The sequence below is a fragment of the Ictidomys tridecemlineatus genome, chromosome X (genome assembly GCF_052094955.1).
Source record: "Ictidomys tridecemlineatus isolate mIctTri1 chromosome X, mIctTri1.hap1, whole genome shotgun sequence".
Taxonomy (NCBI): Eukaryota; Metazoa; Chordata; class Mammalia; order Rodentia; family Sciuridae; genus Ictidomys; species Ictidomys tridecemlineatus.
The window spans coordinates 36,889,150-36,914,697 of NC_135493.1; the positions used below are offsets into that span (position 1 = coordinate 36,889,150).

Here is a 25,548-nt window from a genome sequence, read left to right on the forward strand (position 1 = left end):
GCCAGACTTGTGGCTCAGTGGTAGAGCTCTTGCCTAGCGTGAGGCACTGGATTCAATCCTCAGTACTGCATAAAAATAAACAAAAAAGTTATCATATCCACCAACAACTAAAAGAATTTAAAAAAATAGAGATGAATGATTGGGAGTCTGAGGCAGGAGAATATCAAGTGTGAGACAGGAGAATCTCAAGTTCAAAGCCAGCCTCAGCAACTTAGAGAGCCCTGCCTCAAAAAAAAGGGGGGGGGGGGCTAGAGATGTGGCTTAGTGGCTAAGTGTCCCTGAGTTCAATCCCCAGTACAAAAAACAAACAAAACCAAAAAAACTACCACTAGGGGCTGGGATTGTGCCTCAGTGGTAGAGCGCTCACCTAGCATGTACAAGGCCCTGGGTTCAATCCTCAGCACCACATAAAAATAAATAAAGTTATTGTGTCCAACTACAACTAAAAAATAAATATTAAAAAAAAAACTACCACCATATAATCCAGAAATCCCATTTCTGTCTACATCTATATAGATATATACACAAAGAAAATAGGTGTGAAAGGATTATCTGAATTTCCATATTTATTGAAGCACTATTCACAGTAATCAAGATATTAATTCAATCTTAATGTCCACAATTAGATAAATGAATAAAGAAAATGCTATATAAACAATGGAATACTACTCAGTCTTAGAAAAGGAAATCCTGTCATTTGTGATAACATGGGTGAACCTGGAAGACATTATGCTATGATGTATAAACCAGATACAGAAAGACGAATACTGCATGATTTATATATGGAATCTAAAAAAGTCGGACTCAATAAGTAGAAAGTAAAACAATGGTTACCAGAGGCTATGAGAGGTGGGGGTTTGTGGGAAAAGGGTAGCTGATAAAAGGGTACAAAGTTATAGGTAGATAGGAAAGTACAGCAGAGTGTTAGTCATTAATAATATACTGTATATTTCAATATAACTGAGTAAATCTTAAATGTCTCGCCATAAAAATTATATAACTATTGAAATGTTAATTTAATCATTGATACATGTTTGCATGTATCAAACACCATAATGCAGAATTATATACATAAATGTATACAATTATGATTTGTCCATTAAGAATATCAATTTTTCAAGTCTCCTATGTTGGAAGCCTATAAATGATATTCAAATTTAAAAAATAAAAACCAAAACCAATTTCAATACAATATTCATAAAAATATGATCACTTAAAAGAAGCAGGATTCAGAGATGGCAAAAATTGGGATATAAGACTGCTGTTTCTATTATAAGCCTTATAGAACTAGTTAAACTATTTACATGCATTACCTTAATTTAAAAATTAAATTTAAACATTTTATTGTTAGCAAAGAATAGAATAGCATAATCAACCATAATACTTATTTTACAGATAAGCAGGCTTTGAATAATTACAAGATTTGTTCAATATTTGCATCCAAACAATAACAGTACTCGAACTAAAACTATAATGTTCTGATGTTTGCATCAATTATTACAAAGAAACACACACCAAAGCAGAAAAAAAAAATGTGAACAAGGGCTCAAAGTGGTTATGGACAGGTTACATTTTCCAACTTAGTACAATAGGATTTTATTTTTAAAAGACCTGTGGGAAAATGTTACATTTCATCTTGTATATATAATAGAAAGCAATTTTCAGGGTATTTAATGTTATCCTTTGAAATATCCATTGCACTTGAAATCCCAACTGACTATTTTCTACAGCAAAGGACTTCAATCCCATACACCTCTAGAACAGTAGTTCTCAAGTGAAGGACTAGTTAAACCATGGTGCCTCTTTTCCACAGGTTATGATTTCAGCAGATCTGGCATAGATCCCAAGGATTTGCATTCCTAACAAGTTTCTAGGGGATGCTGATGCTGCTGGTCTAGGGAATGCGCTTTAAGAACTACTGCTCTAGAACTGATATGTCCCACAATTCACTAATCATTGCTCCTAAAAATAAAATTTCAAAGACAAAATTTCAATAAATAGTGCACACCATATCTTTGACATTCAAAATGCAAATTTCAAAGTTTGAGAAATGTTGCTTTAGACATTTTCTGTGATCTAAACCTAGGGTTATGGCATAATTACAAAAGATATTGCAAATTCATCAATTAGCAACTAAGTGTCTAATTAATTATTAATTGCTGTTAGCTGCTGACAAAGCAATTCACTAAATTATTAGAGAAAATTAACATATCTGACCTATCATACTAATGGGGTTCTTTAATTGTATTACTACGATTTATACAAGTTAGCTAGAAAACGTGACATATGCTTTAATTTCTCTAGAACTGTTTATTTCCTTTTTTAAGGATCAAATAAACTCTTTGTAGTACAACATGAATACTTATGGTTTTAATTCTAACATTCCATGTCTCAACACACATATTATCTGTGATGTACAAGTTATAGTGGTAACATATCCTAATGAAAAGGCAATTTAAAAATTTAGTCCTAAAAATTTATTTCAATTATTTTAGTACCCAAAAACATGGGGCCAATTGAGGAAAATAACCCTGTAGAACCTCTTACTGTTCATTACTGAAATGGCAACAGTAAACATTTTTTAAAACATTGTGAAAAAAAATTTAAAGCATTGATGGACCTTTGTTTGTTTATTTATATTTGGTGCTGAGAATTGAACCCAGTGCCTCACATATGCTAGCCAAGCACTCTACCACCTAGCCACAACCCCGGCTCCTTAAAACATTTTTTAACGACACCCTTAAAGTCTGGCATGGTGGCACATTCCTGTGATCCCAGTGTGTGGGATGCTGGGGCAGTTCCAAGGCCAGCCTCAGCAACTTCGATAGACCTAGTCTTAAAAAAGAATTAGGGATGGGGCTGGGGTTGTAGCCCAGTGGCAGAGCACTTGCCTAGCATGTATGAGACACTAGGTTTGATTCTCAGCACCACATTAAAAAATAAATTAAGGGCATGTTGTCCATCTACAACTATTTAAAAAAAAGGACTAGGGATGTAACTCAGTGGTAGAATACCCTGGGTTCAATCCCTGATATAAAACAAACAAATAATCAGCACCCTTGAACTAGAGCCTGCCACTTTTCATGGTGGACTTTCAAACAGTAAAGCAGGATTTGAAGAAAGGGAACACCAAAACACAGCTTCACATCCCTGTTCAACAAACACCTTTCTCAAGTTTTACGGAGAAAATAATGACAAAAATAAGAATGGATTTCCCAGCACTGTGATCCCAGTTCAAAAATGCAAAACAGAACAAATATTACCCAGACCAGTTGCTTTCATTCCCTTCTCTTCCCCATTTCGCCTGAAGCATCAAATATAGATTTGAAAAAAAAACAGAAAATAATACATTATATATTTATATTTAGTTATATATATCACTGACACTGAAACACTGAGGGTTGGTTTTTGTTTGATGTAAGATCAGTCTACAGACAGGGGTTTTAGGGCAAGGAGGAATACAGATCATAACCTTTTCTTTGAAGCACTCAGACTCATTCCTAGATAAACTTAAATTTTCTAACTATAACCCCAATTAGAGACTGAATATAAATTTTAAAATGGATTACAATGAAGACCCTGCTTTCTGTATCATTTAGGATTATTTACTTTGCATTCTTAGGAAATATCACTAAGCCTAGTACTAATTCTTAAAATAAAAAAAAAAGAGAAAACTATTTTAACTTTCAAACATGCCACATGATTGATGTCTTAGAAATCACCTATTAGGGAAGTTAAACTGTCATATAGAAAATTACTTAAGACACAGGATCTAAGAATGGTTTTTGCTTATAAATTTGAAGAATATATTAGCCATCTACTTCACACTGGCAGTAGAAAATAACCAGTATGTTATCCTGTATAAAAGTAGAAATGAACAATGAAAAAGAAGGAATGTATACCTTCTCACAGACATTACTCCAACAGTGATAGAGTTTAAAAAACAAGTATTTATAGATGGACACTTGACAGTAAATAATACAATGCTTCACTGGTCACCTACTCTAAAGAGCCTAATATTTATCCTAAAATAATTACTATGAATAAAATACATTCCATTCAATCCTTCTTACAATTAGAAACAGTGCTACACAAGACATTATGGGATATAGACAGTGAACTAATAGTCAAGACTATTAGTTTCAAAATGTGCCACTTGGGTACGTTTTAAACTTCAGAAATTTATGGCTTGTGTTACATTATAGAAACTGGAAATTACTAAACTTGGATGTATTTAATTGGAAGGGTTTAATTATAAAGGAGTACAATAGCTACCACCAAAACACTATCAACAATGCCTAAGAAATAATATCACAAATATCAAAGTTGGCTTCAGTCTGGAGATTTGTAACCTGGTGACTACAATTTTCCTGAAAGTCACAACAAAGTTGTATATGTGTGTAAGCACACAGAGAAGCACCAAATAAAGCTTAAAAACCATTGCCTCAAAGAATAAAACTGCAGCAGCCAAGAACAAAATCATGTCCAAAGTTATGGTGTGTCAATCAAAATAATTTTAGCAAAATTTATGAAAATAAAATTCTAGACATGAAAGACCAAGACAGACAGTCTACTATCTATACATAATGGCATATAAAGTCCTTCAAAACGTTTTTTCAAATATTGACATCAGCTGAGCATGGTGGTGCACATCTGTAATCCCAGTGGCTCAGGAGGAGGATCATGAGTTCAAAGTCAGCTTCAGCAATGGCAAATGCTAAGCAACTCAGTGAAACCCTGTCTCTAAATACAATACAAAATAGGGCTAGGGGTGTGGCTTAGTAGTTGAATGCACCCAAGTTCAATCCCCAGTACCAAAAAATAATATATATATATATATATATTATATAAAAATAAATATATATATATAATTTTTTAAATACATATATTAAATATATACATCAATGTTGAAAAGCATATTTTGCATTCCTATTTATCTATTTTTTTTTCTTGCCCACCTACAAAATTCTAAGAATTAAAAGAACAATATAAATATTATTCTATAATATTCATGTAGGGAATTACCAATCTAAAAATTAACAATAATTTGGTGGTATTCTAATTTTTCTCCACATAATCTTTTACTGGAAAATACTATAGCTACTGCTTTTCATGTACCTGATTTTTAAATATCATGTTTTGCCACAAATCCTCAACAAGCACCATTATTTGACAAATTCCATCAGAATATTTCAAAGGATCATTAATGATATTTGGGATGCTGTTCCTATAAATATTTGGCCCTATGAACTTCACCATACAGTGTGATGGACACATCTTTGGAACAAGAGAAAGACTAGATACTTAGAGTCAATAGGAAATAAATGTAAGATGACTGTTCCCTAGAACCAATATAAAATCCTACTTGAGATCAGAAAAAAAGTACTAAATACAGAAGTACATTCAACATTAATGGAGCCTAGTCCATTTCAGAAAGAGGACTCAAGAATGTATAAGACATAGTTCTTCCCCAACTAGACTATTAGAAGCTCCTCCAGAGCAAGAATCATGTCTTGAATCCTGTTGATACAGAAGTAGATTCTCAACATGTATTTGTATTACAAGACTGAATATACAAATAAATGAGCTTGAATATTTAGGAAGTAAAAAAAAAAATCTGATCAATTACCTATAAAGGGTTGGAGGTACGAGTTAAAGACTGGAGGACTGACTAAATAGGGTACCAGTAATGAAGATAAGGACCTCAGGTAATATGAAAAGAGAAATATGACTTTAGTTTGGAGCACATCATGTTTAAAGTGCTTTCAGAATTAACAAACAGGAAACTGGAAATCATTCAGCAACTCTAATCAGAGTTAGGAGATATACATATAAGACTCAATAGAAGGAGAGGCTCTAGGAGTCATGAAAATAGCAAGAAAAAAACCACAAAGCAAAGAGGATCCAAAAAAAAAAGAACCTTAAAATACAAACATTTAAGGAAAAAAATATTTTAAATAACTTGCAATCACATAAACTAGGAAAAATATCTATAAATAACCATCAGTGTGCTATAAAGTAGCAATGTAAAAACTCAAATAGGTTATATATGTATCTGTAGCCAACACACAATCTGAATATCAGGGAAGAGTCAACTGAATTCAAATATTCTGCCACAAATATTGTCTTCATTTGTCCTCACAAATCAAGGAAATATACCAGAATTCAGTTCAGTGCTTCAATTACAATTTCCAGACCTCCTTTCACCTCTAAGACATATAGATGGCATAAAACTCCCGAGTTCAATTTCCTCATCTGCAAAATGGGGCAATATCAACTATTTCATAGTGTTACTAGAAAAATTAAATGAGTATGTTAAGTATTCTGAATAGTGCTTGATATGTACTAAGTATTCAGCAAGTGTTAACTGTTATCTTCATTCAAATATGGTACAACTTTTAGAGCAAAAATTGATCACCACACAGCTATCATAATCACCTATTCCAAATCTTTCCAAAAAATTCCATATAATCTGTCCACACACCTCATCTTTCAAACTCTAAGCAGATTCAGTCACCTCTGCAAATTAACATTATGAAATCAATGGGATTTAGTGTTTACATCATAATAAAAGGCAAAAACTACCTACATTACTGTATCATTCCTGATTTTAGTCTCAATCTTTTTATATTATCCTTTGTATCTGTATGATTTACCTTTAAAGAACACATAGTAGAGCTCTAAAGGGTCTCAAGTCAAAGCTCCTGATAGTACTTTCAGATAGTGATTACTTTAAATCTTACAGTACTCTACCATCAGGTTCATTGGAAACCTTTCAGCTCTCTTTCCTCCAAACTATGTCATTGTATAAAATTCGTAATTCTCAAGGTCATCTCAAAACATTATATCACTTCCACCTTCTCCAACACCATACTTTCACCTCTGAACCTATCCATGGTATGAATTTCCCAATCGACTCTTTTGCTTCCTTATCCCTGGAATGTAAACACCTGCTAAATTAACTGCATTCTACTTTTTGACTGACTCTTAAGAACCCGAACCTATCATGTAGTGATATCAAACTTTGAGAAAAATATCAAATAGAATTTTTTCCCCCAAAAAAATCTTAGCATGGTGTGCACGGTTACCTAAATTTTCTTCATCTCCAACTGCCTTAAAGTTTTAATTCAATCTAGCATCAAACATACATAGATCCTTTTGGTAGATTCCAAAAAAAATCAGCTGCTAAGTTTCAGTTGGAAAACCCGGTTAAGTGAGATTCCTTATCAAATAAAGAACTTCTGGAAATAAACCTTCCTCAAAGGGGATGAAAGTTAACTAATAATGAGCAAACAACTATAAACAAAACAACATATTATGGTATAGTAGAAAATGAATAGAATAGGGTCTTGGAACTGCTACTAGGCAAACTAATCTCTGACCTCTTGCCTCATCTGACAAGCCATGGGAAATGAACTGGATCATCTTGATGAACACTACCAAATTAGGATTCGAAAGTATACTTTGATTTAAAACCCCACAACATAAAATTCTACAACAGTGCAGTCAGAGACATTATATACACAATGGACACCACTGACATATGCCTCTATTGAATGAAATAATGAAATCTAGGTTGTTCATTATTGCAGGGAAGTAGAAGAGATTTAGGGACCCAATGTTTGGTTGTCTGATGTATGAGTAAAAACTTTCATTCCCGATTCTCTAAGGTTAGTACTTCATGCCATAAAACAACTATAAAACTGAGTAACCAATATTGCCTTATGCCAACAACTTTTTCCTTGAACAAGAAAAACTTTAAGAGGGCCCAGAAAACACTAAGTCTCTTCCTGTATTTGAATAAGACCTTTTCTATAACATACATTAATATAGAAGTATTATGGTGCTGTGAATTCTCAACTATGTACATGTGGATTACTCACTTTTTAGATTATTCTCAGCAAAATTTTAATCGAAGCTGGCTTCCTCCTGCTACCCAGAGTACTTCTCAGCAACCACCTTTTCTACCATTAGCAAGAATTTATTTTATCATTAGCCAAAGAAAAATAATCAGAAAAATAAATCTACAAAAAACATTATTAATGCATTCCAAGTAAAATGCTTGGAACTTTGAACATTTGGCATAGTAATATAACAAGGTCTGTATATTAAATGTTCTGTTTTCATGGATAAACTTTCTATCAGAGAATTATTGGAACTTAAGAGATGATCTAATGTATCTTAAAAGGTTGAGACTACTTTCTCTAATCAGAAAGAATTTCACAATGTACCTATCTCAAGTTCTAATATGAATTTTAAAACCATATATTTAAGCCATTAAACAATAAGATCATTCAATATTCACTTGCAAGACTAATTTTATAACGACATACACTGTTCATTTCTATACTATAGTAAATGTTGAGTTACCACTGTAGAGGGTAGCCTTAAAAATTAACATAAATTCTACTAACATAAGTTCTTTTTGATTTATTATTCTCAATCCTTTAAAATTTTGACATTGAGCAAGATATTTTATCACATTACATGTTAGAGGAAAATAAAGTGAATATATTCCTTTTACTCTATTCATCAGAATAAAAGTAATCTCTCCAAACATGCTAAGTAACTTAACCATATTTTTAAGGCAATTATCAAGCTTTTTATTCCACAGAGCACATCCCAGAATGTTTTTGTTTCCTTAGATTATGAAGCTAAAGATGCCGATTGTCATGCAAAAAAAAGTGACTTATTACTGTTTCAGTTTTTACTCAAAGGAACACCAAACTATATTTATGGTTTTTGTCAGTTTCCAAATTTCATTCATTTTTTTCCCACAATACCAAATGCATTTAAGATTTTAGGACAAAAACCTGTGAATTCTCACTATATAATGAAGAGTAGGGAAATCTCAATTGCAATTAGGATTTGAACCCAAATGCAATGTTCACACCACAAAATTTCCTATATGTTCTATAAATGTAGGAAGTTTATTAGTTTATATTATTCTATAAATGTTTTATGTATTTAATTTGACTTAATCACATCAACAGGTTGGATTTATGGGTGTTTTTATGTTTTTAAAGTGATGAAAGTTTAATGTTTATTTTTTAATCCAACAACTTTATCCAAAAATGCAGAAAATTTTTCTGGCTGGCCAGGAGGATAACATTTCAGTGTTGATAAGTCCATTGACTGTAACAGCCCCGGAAGCGTGCTAAAACAAAAGAAGAAAAATATTAGGTAATGGGAGAAAATTCCATAATTCATCTGCTGCCCACTTGATGACTGACTAACTTCCAAGAATACAACAATCCTTAAACTGTAAATGTGAGTCTTAATGTACTTTAATATTATAGGTATACATACTAAGATTATTATCATAATAAAAAGAGTAGTATAAAATGTCAATATGAATTAAACAAATATTTTCTCTCAAGTCAACCGAAATAGTTCAGAACTTTTACATTATGAATAATGTGTTCACATAGGTTCATAATACTTCTTAGGACTGTGGTGTAATAAAATGAAACAATATATAAAAACAGAATAAATGATACCAAAAGTAATAACTGCGAGACAAAAAGGTAAGCTAGACCATGCATGAAGACTGTGATACAACATTTTTACAGGTAACTTACTATTGATAATATATAATTAAGCAATATACAATCACCATGCATGCTGGCAATAAGGATATGAACAATATAAAACTATTACCTCTGAAATGTATTTATATCATGTATTTATATCCTAAATTAGAACAAATATACCACCACCCAGCCTAGGTTTAGAGGAAGAAATTATTTACCTAAAATGAAAACACAACCAATTATTGATTCTTAATGCTTTCATGTGTGGGATTTTCCTGAAATTAACATAAAAAGACTTCTATAATTTTATAATAGGAGACTTGTATAGTTTCCTTTTCAGCATGAGTAAAACATCAGGATGTATTCATGAAATCAGTGCTTTCCCTTTTATAATAAACTAACAAAAAAATCAAAGCTGATTTAACATTTTGAATAAAAATACTCATCAAAAGCATCTGGGAACACTGCCTTGAATAAAGCAGTTAGGAAGATGAAAATTTGTCTTTCGGGTTGGGGATATAGCTCAGTTGGTAGAGTGCTTGCCTCACACGCAAAAGGCCCTGTGTTCCACAGCACCACAAAAACAAAGCAAAAATAATGTTAATTAATTTATGTATGATGTGTCAAAATGCATTCTACTATCATGTATAACTAATAAGAATTTTAAAAAGGGAATGCAAGGGCTGGGGAAAAAATGATGCTAATCCCTAATATCAACTACCCAAGGGAAAGTTGTGCCCATTATCTGAAGCATACATAATTTTAATTACCTTCTGACTGGCTTCTATATTACAAAGCCACTCTGACATCCTCCCTCCTCTCCATCATTAAAGGTATGATGACACCAACAATTTTACTCCTGAAACAATCAATGAATCTGTTTCCTCCCAATGAGAGCATTAATCTTTGTTTTGTTCACTGGTTGTATATATCAGCTGCCTAGAAAAAATGCCTGGCATAGAATAGGTACTCAAAGAACATTTTATGAAGTATTCACTGAGTGTGTAAGATATAGAAGCAGGAAAATTGAAAGGTTTTTATGTTCTAGCTAATTTCTTCTAGTATTCTTTATTTTAAATCCAACATCAATTTAACTATAATATAGTATAAAATACTTTAATACTTCCAATAAGAATAGGTTTTAAGTCAAACAATTGGGAATTACTGACCTGGCCCTCTGACAAGCTTCTAGTGTCAAGGAAGAACTAACACAAAACAAATCAGCAACTTTCTTCATCCTTCTATTTGATGTTGATCAGTTCTTGTTGAATTCTAATATACTTCTAGAAAATAATACTTCTCACCATAAAGTAATTCCTCTGATTAAAAAGCTCCAATGGTTTCCCATTAAACTAAGAATATAATCAGAGCTCTTACATAAACTTTCCCCTCCCAGCATCATACTACTCTCTCCCTTGCACACTATATTCATGCCACACTAACCTTCCTATTTCTCAAGCACATCAGCTTCCAAGTTCACTTCTCACTTAGGGCTTTTGCAATTGCTGTTCCTTGGTATCTATAGTTTCCCATGACTGGCTCATCCCTGTACTTAGGTCTCACCTCAAATGTCTTATACTTTGTCAAGCCTTATCTGAGGATTCTATCTCATTAGTCTTCAGCCCAACTCTATAGCATCATCCTGTCTTACTTCCCTTGTAGTGTATTTCATCATGTGAAATTCTACCACTAGAATTTAAGTACCATGAGAACATGTATCCCTACCATTTAAAACAGTGCCCACTGCATATTAGGTATAACTGAATAAATGAGTAAATACTTTTAATGTAGGGATTCCAGTGGACTCAGTAAAGTCAAAATCTTAACTGAAGAAAGCAAATGTCTTCCTGGAATACTGAAAATGTAAATAATGAACTAAAAATCAGATTCACGAAAACTTACATACCAACGAGCATATACTCATACACTCTCAAATATTTACATGCAAAGAAATGGCCACAGATCCAGAATAAAATACAACACAGATCAAAGTTAAAGGGAGATACAAATGAGAAGGTTTTATAGATAAGAAAATTAAAGTATGTTTGGTAAGTGTGAGAAGGTAAGAGGCGAAACAGACAGATGGGTTAGATAAGAACAGCTAAGGAAAATATTAGAGATCAAATAATCAGTCTCTAGTATACCTGCAGGTACAATAGAAAAGATGCCCCTCTTTGTGTAGCTTCCTTGCCAATTCCAGCTGATGATTGTTCATTAACTTTTCATTTATAACTACCACAAGTGGCTTGCCTTTTTCCAGAGTCTCCAAACAGCTTCCTGCACCTACAAAAATAAAATCTGTTAATATGATTTTGAAAAAGTTAAGGTGGTTAGAACTCTTAAGCTGAATAACTTAAATTGACAGATCATTAAACCAGATCTTTCAATTATATATCGAAAATGACAAAAATATACTTAACAGTTACTGTTAATAAACCTGAATTTAAAAAATACATTTTATTACTGCTGATGATAGTACGGCCTATGATTTAGTGCTGTTACCTGCTCTCTAGTATTACACTTGGAATGGCCTTGAATCCAAGTTAAGATTCAAGTTCAACACATTGTATGTGAAACTATACAAAAGACTCTCTATATCTTCAAGTTCTACATCCTTAGACTAGACCAATAGAACATGTAGACTTAACCACTGCTCCATTAAATATAGCATAACAACTACTCATAAGTAATTTAGACAGGACTTAAGGTATATAGGAGGATATACATAGGTTATATGTAAGTAATAGGTCATTTTATGTAAGGGACATGAGAGCATCTCAGATTTTAGTATCCTCAGGGGTTCTGGAACCAATCCCTGGTGGACACCAAGGGATAACTGTACTTCACTTCTATTCAACCACACGTAGTAAAAGCAAGACTAAAATAGTGACAGGCACAATAAAGAAAAACTCTTAATACCATTTGAGTTTACCTGTGAAGTGCCATCCTGAAGGTAGTCAAGGCTAGACCTCTATGAATGTGTGTGTATGGAAGAATTCAACTTCAACTAATTTTTAATTGTTTTCTTAGTTATACATGACAATATACTATAATTATAAAAGCATGGCATATAATTTGCTCCAATTCAGTCCCCAGTATTTCTCATTCCCCTTCCTTCTTCCCACTTCCCATTTCCTTCCCTCTACTGTTCTTTCTACTGTTTTTTTAATTAATATTTTGTGGTGGTACATAATTGTGAAATTCACTGTGGTATATTCATATATACACACAGGAAAGTTAGATTCATCCCACAGATTTTCCTTATCCCAACCCTCCTCCCTCCCTTTCATTCCCCTTTGACTATTCCTCTGATCATACTTCTATTCTTTTTGTAAACACCTCCCCCCTTATCACTCGGCATGATAGTCTCCAGTTCCATTTTTAAGCCAATGCCATAAATGTTTTTATTTATAACTAATACTCCATTGTATATACATATTTTCCTTATTCATTCAACTATTGAAGGGCATCTAGGTTGGTTCCATAGATTAGCTACTGTGACTTGTGCTGCTATAAACATTAACGTGGCCACATAACTGCAGAATGCTTGTATTAACTCCCTTGGATATATACCAAGGAATGGGATACTTGAGTCATATAGTGGTTCTATACCTAGTTTTTTGAGGAATCTCTACATTGCTTTCCAGAGTGGTTGTACTAATTACAGTCCCTAATTACATGGGGGAAAGGGGCACATATACAATAAGGTATATGTGCCCCTTTCCCCCATGTCCTCGCCAACACTGTTACTTGTATTTTTTTTTATATTTTTGGTTGTAGATAGATACCTTTTTTTTATGTGATGCTGAGGATCCAACCCAGTGCCCCACACATGCCTGGCAAGTGCTTTACTACTAAGCACCCCAGATTGTCACTTGTATTCTTGATAATTGCCATTCTGATTGGAATGAGATGGAATATCAGTGTACTTTTAATTTGCATTTCTCTTTTGTTGACCATTTGTAGTTCTTCTTCTTAAGGGTCTGTTTAGTTCCTTTACTCATTTATTGATGGGGTTGGTTTTTCTGGTATTAAGGTTTTTGAGGTCTTTGTATATCCTGGATATTAATGCCCTATTTGAGGAGATGGTGACAAAGAGAACAACTCAAAAAAGAACTTTGAAATCTAAAATCATCTAGGAGATGTGAGTAGATATACATAGGATATGTATATATCCTATGCCAGGGTAGAAGTTAAGAACAGACACCAAGCCAGGTGCAGTGGTACACACTTGTAATGTCAGAGACTCAAGAGGCTGAGAAAGGAGGATCACAAGGTGGAGGCTAGCCTGAGCAATTTAGCAAACCCTAAGAAACTTAGGGACACAGTGTCTCAAAATAAAAAGAGCTATAGCCATGTCAAAAGTTCTATTGGCTATTATGCTATACATTTTTAATTACCAATGTCACTAACATCTATTTCTAGTAACTTTTCTCTCCTCAAACTAGACTTTTTAAAATCAACCTTTCTCACAGCAGTCAAAACTGTAGTGCTACCCAAAAGCAATTCTCCTAATGTACTGAAAGTCTCATCAACAAGATCATCAAGATGGTTCTTCTAAAGAAATGACTTACACAAAGAATAAGTAGTTGTTAAAGAATATTTTTTGTCATATTGTGTGCATGTACAAATATGTAACAATAAATCCCACCCATCATGTACAACTAGAATGTACTAATAAAAATAAGGGGAAAAGAATATTTTGACTGTTATGTATTTCACACTCACACTTAATAAAAATGTGCAAAAAAAAAAAAAAAACACCTTTCAAAGCCAATTTCTCCAACACCAACCCAGCCAATGAGCAGGCTGAACAGTCCTTCAGATCTAAGCCCTAGTACTAATTTTAGGTTGATAATTCATAGCACGTCATTGAATAAATTACTTTGCTTCTTTGTGCTTAGGGTTTTTTATTGTAACGTTGTGCTACAGTAATTAATTTCCCATCCTTCTTGGCCCTAAAACACTAAATTCTGTGAGCCAAAGTTCTCAATTATTATATTCAAGTATTCAGGTAATTATCATATCCAGCTGGGCTACAGTGAATATATTCTGCATAACAATTCATTAAGTGGTTTTACTTTTGCCAGGAAAATGTTTGCATAAGTTACTTAATTACTGTTTATCAAAGACTGAATGCTGAGACTCTAAGACACTTTACCTGCGTGACTAATAACAAGATCTGCTTTCTGCAGGTCTTCTTTCAAGGACTCCTTGTACCTGTAAACATCCAGGGTAAATGACTCAGTACTGAACGGTTTCGGTACCACCGTTCCTCTACCAATTTGGAGGATAAGTCGGTTGTAACCAAGGCTCTTGATGATCTAAAACAGGAAATAAGAAAACGCGGGCGTTTTAAATTGGCTACTGTAAGAGCAGTGACAACAACAATCCCTGAGGTCGGCGTTCAGACCCGCGCACGCATTGCCAAACAGCCTGCCTGTGGCCAATTTTCCCCATCCTGAAACCAAAAGGGGAGCCCTAATCTAATTCTCAGTTCACCCACCTGATCCCGATAAAATACCAACAGGGAAAGACTTCGAAAAAGGCACTGCAAACTAGGGGGGAGGGGCAACCAAGGAACAGTCCAGTTCTCCCTCACTGCTTGGGCAGTCTAGAATGGCGAGCCCGAATGAGACGGGCAACCGACACGCCGCGCGGGCAGGGTCTCGATCCTCCAAGGGCGCCTGCAGGAAAAGACTCGGGCTGAGCGGGGCGAGGGCCGCACAACCGAAATTCCCGCACGGCGGGCTCAAAGGGCCACACCACTTGCCGTGGATCCCGGGACCCACAGGCGACCGGGAAACCAGAGGCAAGCAGACACCCTCCCGCGAAGTCAGCTCGGCGGGGGCCCCAGTTCCAAGAAACACAACCGCTGGAAAGAGGGGCGGAGGCGACTCGAAAGGGGAAAGCAGGGGAAAGCTGGGGAAAGGAGACTGGGGGGGGGGAGGAGGAGGAGAGGCCGGGGAAGGCTGCGGGAAAGGGGAAGGCTGGGGGAGAGGTGAAACCGCAAACGGAAGACGCCAAGGTGCTGGTGAGGCGAGGGAGGCCCCAGTCGGGCACTGGGGAGGAGCCAGCAAAGGGGCGGAGGCACCTGAGGTAAAGCTGCGAAGGTTTCTTTCCGAACGTTTCGGTCAGGCAAGGTTACGAAGGCTAGTAGTAAAGCTAACGGCGGCTAGCGACAAGCGAAGCTAGGCGAAGCGAAGGGAGGCGAGGCAAGCCGCCGCCGGCCTGCCTCCCCCACTCACTTGTAAGCTGTCGTGCGCCGACACACAAGCAATGAGGTCGTCAAAGCTGGTGGTCCCTACAGTAACAAACAGACACTTCATCTCGCAGATTCGAAGTCCCGAATCGCAAAGGCCGGATGTGACGTAGCAAAGCCACGCGGCCGTAGCATTCTAAGCAAATGGCGGAAGTTCGTAACAGCCTTCCTTAGGCGGTTACACTGGAGCTATGTCACCAGTAGGGTGGAGCCAGCGACTTAACGGTCTACGTGCCAGCCTAGATTCTAAATTCTTGACGTATAGGATCACGAGTCCTCCACCATGATTTGGGAAATTGCCGAATACAATTTTTTTTTCAAAAAATGGAAGTTTAGAAAAATCCGAATACTGTCCTTAAGTGTTGAGTAGGCATCCTTGTTTGGGAATCACAAATCTTTTCATGGTGTTATTTGGCAATGAAACTTTGCTCAATATGGTTACCATGAATGTGCATTTTTTTGCTCTTGCCTACCCTTTCCATTTAGGGAAAAGGGGGAAAAGCACTTAAGGTTTTCCAGGCAAATATTACCATATCCTTAAAAATGTATTCCTAAAAAGACATAAACCAGAGGGCTAGGCACGATAGCACACACCTGTGATCCCAGCTACTAGAGAGACTGAGGCAGAAGTTTGAGGCCTATCTCTGCAATTTTATTTTACAAATTAAAAAGACTGGGGAAACGGCTCAGTAGTAAAGTGCCCCTGGGCTCAATCCCCAGTACCGCCTAAATAAAATGAAATAAAAAGACATAAACCCAGAGTGGTGGTGCACACTTGTAATCCCAACTACTGTGGAAACTGAAGCAGGAGGATGGCAAGTTCAAGACAACCTGGGAAAATTAATAATACCCTATCTCAAAATATAAAAAGGGGGCAGGGGTTGGGAGTGGCTGGGGATATGTACTTTAGTGGTAAAGCACTTGCTGCACAAGACCCTGGGTTCAATCCCTAGCATGCCTGCCCCCCTCCCTCAAAGAAGTCATAAATCCCTTTGGTTCCAATTTTAACGTATGTACTACTGGCAAGCACCAAAATACATAATACATCTATTACAAAATTGTCCTTTGACTCAGGAGGAAAATATTAGTTTAAATTGTTTAAATCATTTGTATGACTCTTTATTACAGGGTACCCATTCATAATCCCTTCTTCCCCCATAGAAGGCTTTTGATCTCCTGTTTTGTAAGGACTGTTTAACTTTTTTTTCTCTAAGAAGACAAACTGGTTATAATGTGGCCAGGCACAATGAGGCTCACCTGTAATCCCAGCAACCGGGGAGGCTGAGGCAGGAGGATCACAAGTTCAAAGCCAGCCTCAGCACCTTAGTGAGGCCCTAGCAACTCCTGTCTCAAAATAAAATTTTTTAAAAAGCAAGAAAAGGAGCTAAGATTGTGGCTCAGTGATAGAGCAATTGCCTAGCAGGTGTGAAGTACTGGGTTCCATTCTCATCACCACATGAAAAAATAAACAAATAAAGTTATAAAAAATAAAATTGCTGTCTTTTAAAAAAGAAAAAAAAAAAGAAGAAAGAAAGAGCGAGGGATGTGACTCAGTGGTAAAAGGCCAAACCCATTTGTATGGACTAAACTTTCTTTTGTTAAGATAAAATTGGAAAAAAAATAAAAATACATTTTAAAAAAGATAAAATTGGAAGTACCTTGGATTTGGATAGGGTGGTGTTTTTCTTTATCCCTTTGTATAGACTTTGGTTCTTATTTTAGTTGCTCTCCTGTGAATTTTTTATGTACTTCTAGTCATTTGCTTAGGTATGCCTTTGGTTTAAAGCTTTGGTTTATATTTAGTGATAGCAATTATTTGTTTTACTCTTTTTCCAGAGTGAAAATGGAACTACAAACTCAAATGAAACACTTTATTGAAACATTTCCAAGAGAAACCACTCTAAATCCAGAATAAAGAAATCTTTTTGATTTCCATCTTAGCTAAAAATCTGCTCCCTGATATTAAAGGACAATTAAAGATAATGCAGGTTTTATATGGACAAGCCAGACCCTTGATATCACTCAGGGTATATAACACAATTCTTAAAGGAATTAAATGTAACAGTCTTTTTCTAAAAAACTGGGGAAAAAAAGACTCATTACAAATATGTATCTCTAAAAACCAAAGCCACCTATTTATCTTAGAAAACCTACAGGTATTATACAAAATAAGAATGTTAGAAAGGATACTGTCCTGCCCTTGTAAAAGAAAAATCTAAATAATGACTTAATAGGCAAATAATATCTCCCAAAAATTTTTTATGAAAACTTACAGTATTTTTCTGCCTTTAAGATATAAATTCTCTTCTACTTTGTTTTATTTTGTGGTGCTGAGGAAGGAACCCAGAGCTTTCCTATGCTAGGCAAGTTAAGTGCTCTACCACTGAGCAGTATCCACAATCCTCACTTTCAGTCTTCCTTGAAAAATTACTTCTTGGGCTGGGAATGTGGCTCAGGCAGTAGCGCGCTCGCCTGGCATGCGTTTGGCCCGGGTTCCATCCTCAGCACCTTATACAAACAAAGATGTTGTGTCCGCCGAGAACTAAAAAATAAATATTAAAAGTTCAAAAAACAATTACTTCTTTTAAAAGCAAACTTTAGGGAGAATGATTTAGAGAGAGAAAGGGAAATAAAAGAACAAAAATGCCTAAAACTATTAAACCGGATGAGAGACAATTTTTCTTAATAGGTGTATTCAGTTTAACTAAAAGTTGGTATCTAGGATATATATATATATATATATATATATATACATACATATATATATATATATATGTATGTGTGTGTATAATATATATATATATATATATTGTGAACCCTATTTTCTTTTTGGATCAAATTATCTTTAAAAATTATTGACTTTTTCATCTGTTTCATGACTTTTTAAAATGAAAACTATGAAATTTTTATTTCTGTATTTTTATGTACTCATGTGCACATGAGGGTGGTATATTGTGTCAACATGTATGTTTATATCTATACAAATATTCGCATATTGTCTACATGTATCAAATCCACAGCTCTCAAATCATTCACCCAAGTATTTTTATGTTATTTTAGTAAACTTTAGTAAATAAAAATATTATTGGTTTAATTACACAATAACACATCTATTAACATTAAATAGAAATTGTTTAAGATCTAAAAATTATGAGTTTGACTTAAAAATGAAAAAAGTATACATAAATAAGACAAGACTTAAATATATGTATATATATTTTTTAAAGAAGGAGAGAAAATTTTTTAATATTTATGTTTTAGTTTTCAATGGACACAACATCATTTATTTTATTTTATTTTTTTATGTGGTGCTGAGGATCAAACCCAGCAACTCACACATGCCAGGCGAGCGCGTTATCACTTGAGCCACATCCCCAGCCCAACTTAAATATATTTTTAACAATAAATGCTTTGAAATATGTATAATAGGTTTCACAAAACTTTTTTTTAATATTTATTTTTTCAGTGTAGATGGACACAACAAAATGCCTTTATTTTTATATGGTGCTGAGGATCGAACCCAGGCCCCGCCCGTGCTAGACATGTTGCTCTACCACTGAGCCACAATCCCAGCCCCACAAATCTTTTTGATAAATACATCTTTAGAGTTTTGTTAAGCTGAATTAAATGATGGAGATTCATCAAATATGTAGATCATTTCCAAATAATTAAAACATTAATTGCTCAATGTAGGTTTTGAGTTTATCAACTTTTGACTTCTTTTTACAAAAGAATTAAATATATTTGTGTTTGTTAAAATTTTAAAAATTAGGGGCTAGGGTTGTGGCTTAGTGGTAGATCACTTGGCTAGCACACATAAGGCACTGGGTTCTATCCTTAGCACCACATAAAAATAAAATAGAGGTATTGTGTTCGCTTACAACTAATGTGTATGTGTGTGTGTGTGTGTGTGTGTGTGTGTGTGTGTGTGTATATATATAGTATTTAAAAATTTGAAAATTATATTTTTCAGAAAACTTGCTTAAAAAGTTATAAAATGATATTAATCTGAAGAATGCTGGCCCTCAATTTTAACAATTGTTAAAATTAGTATGTGTGATAAAATTACTGAAAAATCAAGATAAAAACCCTGTATGAAAGGTATTCAGTATAAATGATGTATTTTTTAAGAAAATTTTAGAATATGAAGATGTGAGTTTTGTTAAAGGAAAAATAACTTTGTCTAACTTAGAGGGTTTTAAATTTTTTTTTTACTAGGCCTTGGGTATTCTAGGTATGCACAATACCACTGAGCAAGATCTCTAGGCCTACTTTGGAAGTTATTTAAATTTATAAGAGAATAATAAAGTGTTCTTAAAAGTTTATAAATGATAAACCTTCAAACAGGAATTTTATGTGTTTAAGTTGACCCAAAATGTGTACATTTTTCTAACAAGCTTTACACATTAATATGAAAAGTACACTGAGACAAAACTAAAATTTGGTTGTTTCCTTTATGCAAGAATTTTCTATAGTATTGATAAAAAATAACAAGTTTTTTTCAACTTTTCAGTAAATTGCAAAAAAAAAAGTGGGAAGAGAGACAAATTCTGTGTGCTACTTGCTGTCTTTATCATTATGTCCTTTGATGCTTGAGAAAATAGTCTTCTCTTCTAAAAGGGATAAGGGTTTTTGTTTGTTTTTAGTTCCCTCACTTCCTGTACTGATTGTTAAAGCCTTTCATTGTCACTCTGATTAAAGAGTACTATTATCTTACTGTGACCTATGATCCTGTTTTTAAGAGGTAGGGTCTTACTATGTTGCTCAGGCTAGCTCCAATCTCTTGGCCAGCCTCCTGCTTTAGCCTCCAAGACTACAAACACAGGGCCACTACATCCAGCTTGTAATCTTATTTTTCATCAGGTGTTTTAAAACCATTTATATTTGATAAACTCACCAAAATCAAATTCTAAATTAGATATTTTTGATCTCAAACTAACTTGGGACATTCCAGATGACCCCAGAAGTCAAAGGAGACATATTTAACTAGGTTTATTTGATATGTTAAAATGCTTCCAGAGCATTTTCACAAGAAATGATGTTTTGCCTTCTTTGAGTTATTTATATATAAATGTGTTATTAATATGTATTCCAAAATTGTATGATTCCTAGAAACCTAATATGTCTTGGTATATTTATCAGTCATAATTCTGATATTATACTTTTTGTAAATATTTTTTAGTTGTCAATGGACCTTTATTTCTTTCTTTTATTTACTTATATGTGGTGCTGAGAATCGAACCCAGTGCCTCACACATGATAGGCAAACGCTCTACCACTGAGCCACAACCCCAGCCCCTGATGTTATATTTTTGAATACCAAAAGAATAAAAAAATTTCCTTGTCTGTCATTATGGACTCTCACCAGATTTTTAACTCTGGCCATTTTAAGTTTTTGTCATCTATGGGCAATTATTATATTGTTTTCATACTTCTCTAAAAATAGTTGCAACCAGTCTAAATTGTTACTAAGAAATTCATGGAAAATGACTTTGACAAGCACTTTTGAACATAGATATCTGATGACTTTAGAATACCATTGAACTGGGTAAAAATTGCCAAAACTTTAATGAAAAACTAGACTCATAAAACCAATAGTTTCATTAATCAGAACATGAACTGACTGATGAAAATGAATTGATGAAGAGTTATGATTTTTTAAAGACATTTTGTTTAAAATATTGCTGGTTCTTTTACATTTTGTTTCCTAGTTTTAAAAAAGAAAAAAAATTCTTTTAAGCTACATATCTTAAAATAATTTAGTGACGTACACTTTTGTAAACAAATTAAATCATTTAATTTTCTCCTTACTTGATCTGCCCCCAAATTTTAAACCTATCAATGAATATTCTTGTTATGCTAGGCTCAGTGGCACATGCCTATAATCCCAGAAACTGAGGAGGCTGAAATAGGAAGCTTCCAAGTTCAACACCAGCCTTGGAAATTTAGCAAGATCCTGTCTCAGAATAAAAAACAAAAAAAGATGAAGATGAAGCTCAGTGGTGAAGTGACCCTGGTTTCAATCCCTAGTGCCAAAGTAAATAAATAAAATAAAATAAAATAAAATAAAATAAAATAAAGGGCTGGGGATGTGGCTCAGTGAGAGAGTGTCCCTGGTTTCAATTCCCAGTACCACAAAAAGAAAGAGATTAATAGATTAATAATTAACTAAAACCACCCACCCCCACCCCCCACTCCCCCAAAAGCAGCCTGATACTTTGTCTACAGGATTCCTTTACAGGGTTCCTGGCTTTGAAGTAGGTAAAAAAAATGTCACTTCTTTTTATGGTACTAGGGATTGAACACAGGATGATGTGCAAAGCTTTGTCCACAGCTCTTTTTATTTTTGAGATAGGGCCTTGTTAAGTTGATAAGTCTGACCTCAAACATGCATTATTCCTGCCTTAGGCTCCCAAGTCACTGGAATTACAGGTTTGTACCACAGAGCCCTGCTTGAACTGATTTATTCCTTGGAATAGCTGTTCAATGATCTCTCCTCACTCTTTACACTGAAAATCTTTTTTGCCTCTCTCAATTGGATCTTGCTTTCTGGCTCCTTTGTTTCCTTCACTTCTGGTTTAACCTCTCATTGTAGTAAACAAATATCATCCGGTAAATTCATGGAAAAAAGATGGTAAATATTTTGAGATCTTAAATGTGTGAAAACAACTTGTTCTAATTTTTCATCTGATTATTAACTCAACTGATATAGAATTCTAGGTTGGTGTATCATTTCCCTATTACTTTGGTAACAAATTACCACAAACTCAGGGTTCAAAACAACACAAATAGCCTGGGGTGTAGCTCAGTGTTAGAATGCGTACCTAACATGCATGAGACCCTGGGTTGTACATTCAGCACTGCAAACAAAACAACACATAGACACATATACAATTTATTATCTTTCTGTCATAAATCTAAACTCAATTTAAATGGTCTAAAATCAAGGTGGTTCCTTCTAGAAGCTCTAACGTAGAATTGTTTTCCTTGCCTGTTACAGTTTCTAGAAACTACCTACTTTCTTTCGTACATGCCCCTTCTAACATCTTCAAAGAATATTAATCCAGTCTGTGACTCAGTCTTTGCATCTCCAATACGTTTTATTTTGGCCCTTCTGCCTCCCTATTTTTAGGAACCTTGTAATAAAGACCCAGATAGTCCATGTTAATCTCCCCTTCTCAGTATCCTTAATTTAATGCCACCTACAAAATTATTTTTGCCATTTAAAAAAACATATTCATAGGTCCATGGGACATTTTTGTGGAGGGGGTCATTGTTTAGCCTATTACATTTAGAATTTATTTTTCCCTCAAAATTTGTCTCCAAGATTTTAGTATTTGGTTGAAAAGTATTGTTCCTAATATTATTTGTGATCCTTTGTATACAACATGGTTTTTTTTTCTCTCTGGAAGCTTTTACAATCTTCCCTATTCTATCTTCTGAAATTTCATTGTGATATACATTACTGGATTTCATTTTCTCTTTCATCATTCTAGGTAACTGATGAAACTTTTCAATCTGTATATTCACATCCTACAGTGCTAGGAATTAGTCTTATAGTATTTATTTAATTTCTCATTTTTATTTTCTCATTCTCCAGAACTTTTGTTGCTGATCCCTAGCTCTGCAAAGAAAAATATATAAATAGAACTATGTTAGCCTATTTTGGCCCTCCAGTACTGAGCCCTTTAATTTTCTTCTCATCTTTTTTTCTGTTTTTTACACATCATTTTCTTTTACTGTCTTGGAGATCCTCTGAATTTTAAATTTATGTTCTATTGACTTAACTTTAACCTTACATCCAGCACAGTGGCCCATACCTTTAATCCCAGAGACTCATGAGACTGAGGCAGGAGGATTGCAAGTGTGAGGCCAGCCTCAGCAACTTAGCAAGACCTTGTCTCAAAATTAAAAAAAAAAAAAAATTAAAAAGGGTTGGGCATGTGGCTCAGTGGTTGAGTGCCCCTAGATTCAATCCCTGGTATTAAATAAATTTAATATTAAATAGATAAATAAAATTTACTCTAGGGGCTGGGGATGTGGCTCAAGCGGTAGCGCGCTCGCCTGGCATGCGTGCGGCCCGGGTTCGATCCTCAGCACCACATACCAACAAAGATGTTGTGTCCACTGAGAACTAAAAAATAAATATTAAAAATTCTCTCTCTCTCTCTCCTCTCTCACTCTCTCTTAAAAAAAAATTTACTCTACAATATTTTGAGCTTTTCCTCATTCCTTGGAAGTTTTGATTTAATCAATTGTCATGCCTTCTAAGGAACAAATATCATACTTTAATACATGGAGATTACCACTAGAGTTTCATTAGAGAAAATGAGACAAAGGAAAACCAAAAATAGTGGGTAGTGATGTTTGAATCAATGGTCAAGCTATATTAAAGCATATTAGAGACTGAGCCATTTATGTTCCTTGGCATCTATCTGACTCTGAATCCCCATGGCAAGGCTATCATACGAAGGCATTTATGACACCAAAAGTCACTTTAACATTTGAAACAGCACAGGTGATGGCATAGATCTTACTTCTAAACACTTTTAGAATAAATATAACCAAATTTTATCTAGAAGAACTTTGTAGATTTTTTTAAATAGTCATATTTATTATCTTTTAAATCTGAAGCTTCTGTATACTCATTTTTCTTATACTTTAGTTATAAAGACCAGGGACTCATTCTGTACAAATCATGAAATGGATACTCAATAAATGTTTAAAGAAACACTTTCTAAAATGTGTTTTCTAAAAGTGACAGCATTGCCCACCTACCAGAAGATTCTATGCTTTTATCTATAAATTATTAGTTTTTATTTAAGAGAAAATCCACCAGATGGCAACCTCATCTTCATGTGAAACATGATGTGCAATCCTCTGCAACCCATTACAGGTTCCTTGAGGCAGATATTCCCTGATTAGTCGCTGATTTCTATAGTGATTCCAGTAAATGGATACTAGGTAGTCACTTGGGAGTGATTGTTGTAAGGTGAAGGTTGGGCAGTTGGCACTCACTTGGGAGTGATTGTTGGAAGGTGGAGGATGGGCAGTTGGCACATATTTAGCATCAAGAATGAATTTTTTTATTTTTTTAATATTTATTTTTTAGTTGGACATAATATATTTATTTATTTATTTTTATGTGGTGCTGAGGATCGAACCCAGGGCCTTGCAAGTGCTAGGCAAGAGCTCTACCTCTGAGCCACAACCCCAGCCCCAAGGATGAAATGTTTTAGTAGAATTTTTTATAAATATTGAGAGCAAAAACAAAGCATATTTCCATGTTGCCCTCTAAATACATTTCTGATTTTAAGCTAAAAAGGAATGATGGATCCCAGATTCTTCTAGTTGGTTCCCTTGTACTTAATGGCAATGTGGTAACTAGGTACTAATGCTTAAAATGCAAACTGTCTTCCCAATTTCTAAACCTGATAGTATGAAGAGTACTGTTGGGGATATTTAACATGTCCCTTATTGTTTTCTGTTTATGAACAACCTGCCCTGAGGTACTAATTAAGCAGAAGACATTATAAATGTTTAGCAAATACTTCTGTGTTTTTCCATACAAATAAATTTGTGGTCAAGGTGAAAAGTTGTTTCTGGGTTGGTTATATGAGTTCCGAAATACTAAATGTATGTGTGACAGTAAATACTCCAGAAAAATAAAATATAATAAACTTGAGATTTTTATTCCTTAATAGCTACACCTACAGTTCTAATGGCATCTGACATTTCATTAATAAATTCATT

General features: G+C 34.5%; 1 protein-coding gene across 17 annotated transcripts in view; it reads right to left on the minus strand.

The window, feature by feature from the left end:
* The window catches only part of Alg13 (ALG13 UDP-N-acetylglucosaminyltransferase subunit), a 71,149-nt gene extending 55,209 nt beyond the window's left edge, over window positions 1–15,940 (minus strand). For 9 of the 17 annotated variants that reach the window (XM_013357758.4, XM_013357760.4, XM_013357759.4 and 6 more), the window contains exons 1-3: window positions 15,782–15,940; window positions 14,695–14,857; window positions 11,678–11,816 (exon numbers count right to left, since the gene is read on the minus strand). In XM_013357758.4, the coding sequence (XP_013213212.2) occupies window positions 11,678–11,816; window positions 14,695–14,857; window positions 15,782–15,862 (383 nt within the window). In that variant the 5' untranslated portion in view covers window positions 15,863–15,940. The other 8 variants (XM_040284479.2, XM_040284440.2, XM_078034359.1 and 5 more) reach the window with 8 other exon arrangements.
* Between the last annotated feature and the right edge of the window lie 9,608 nt (window positions 15,941–25,548).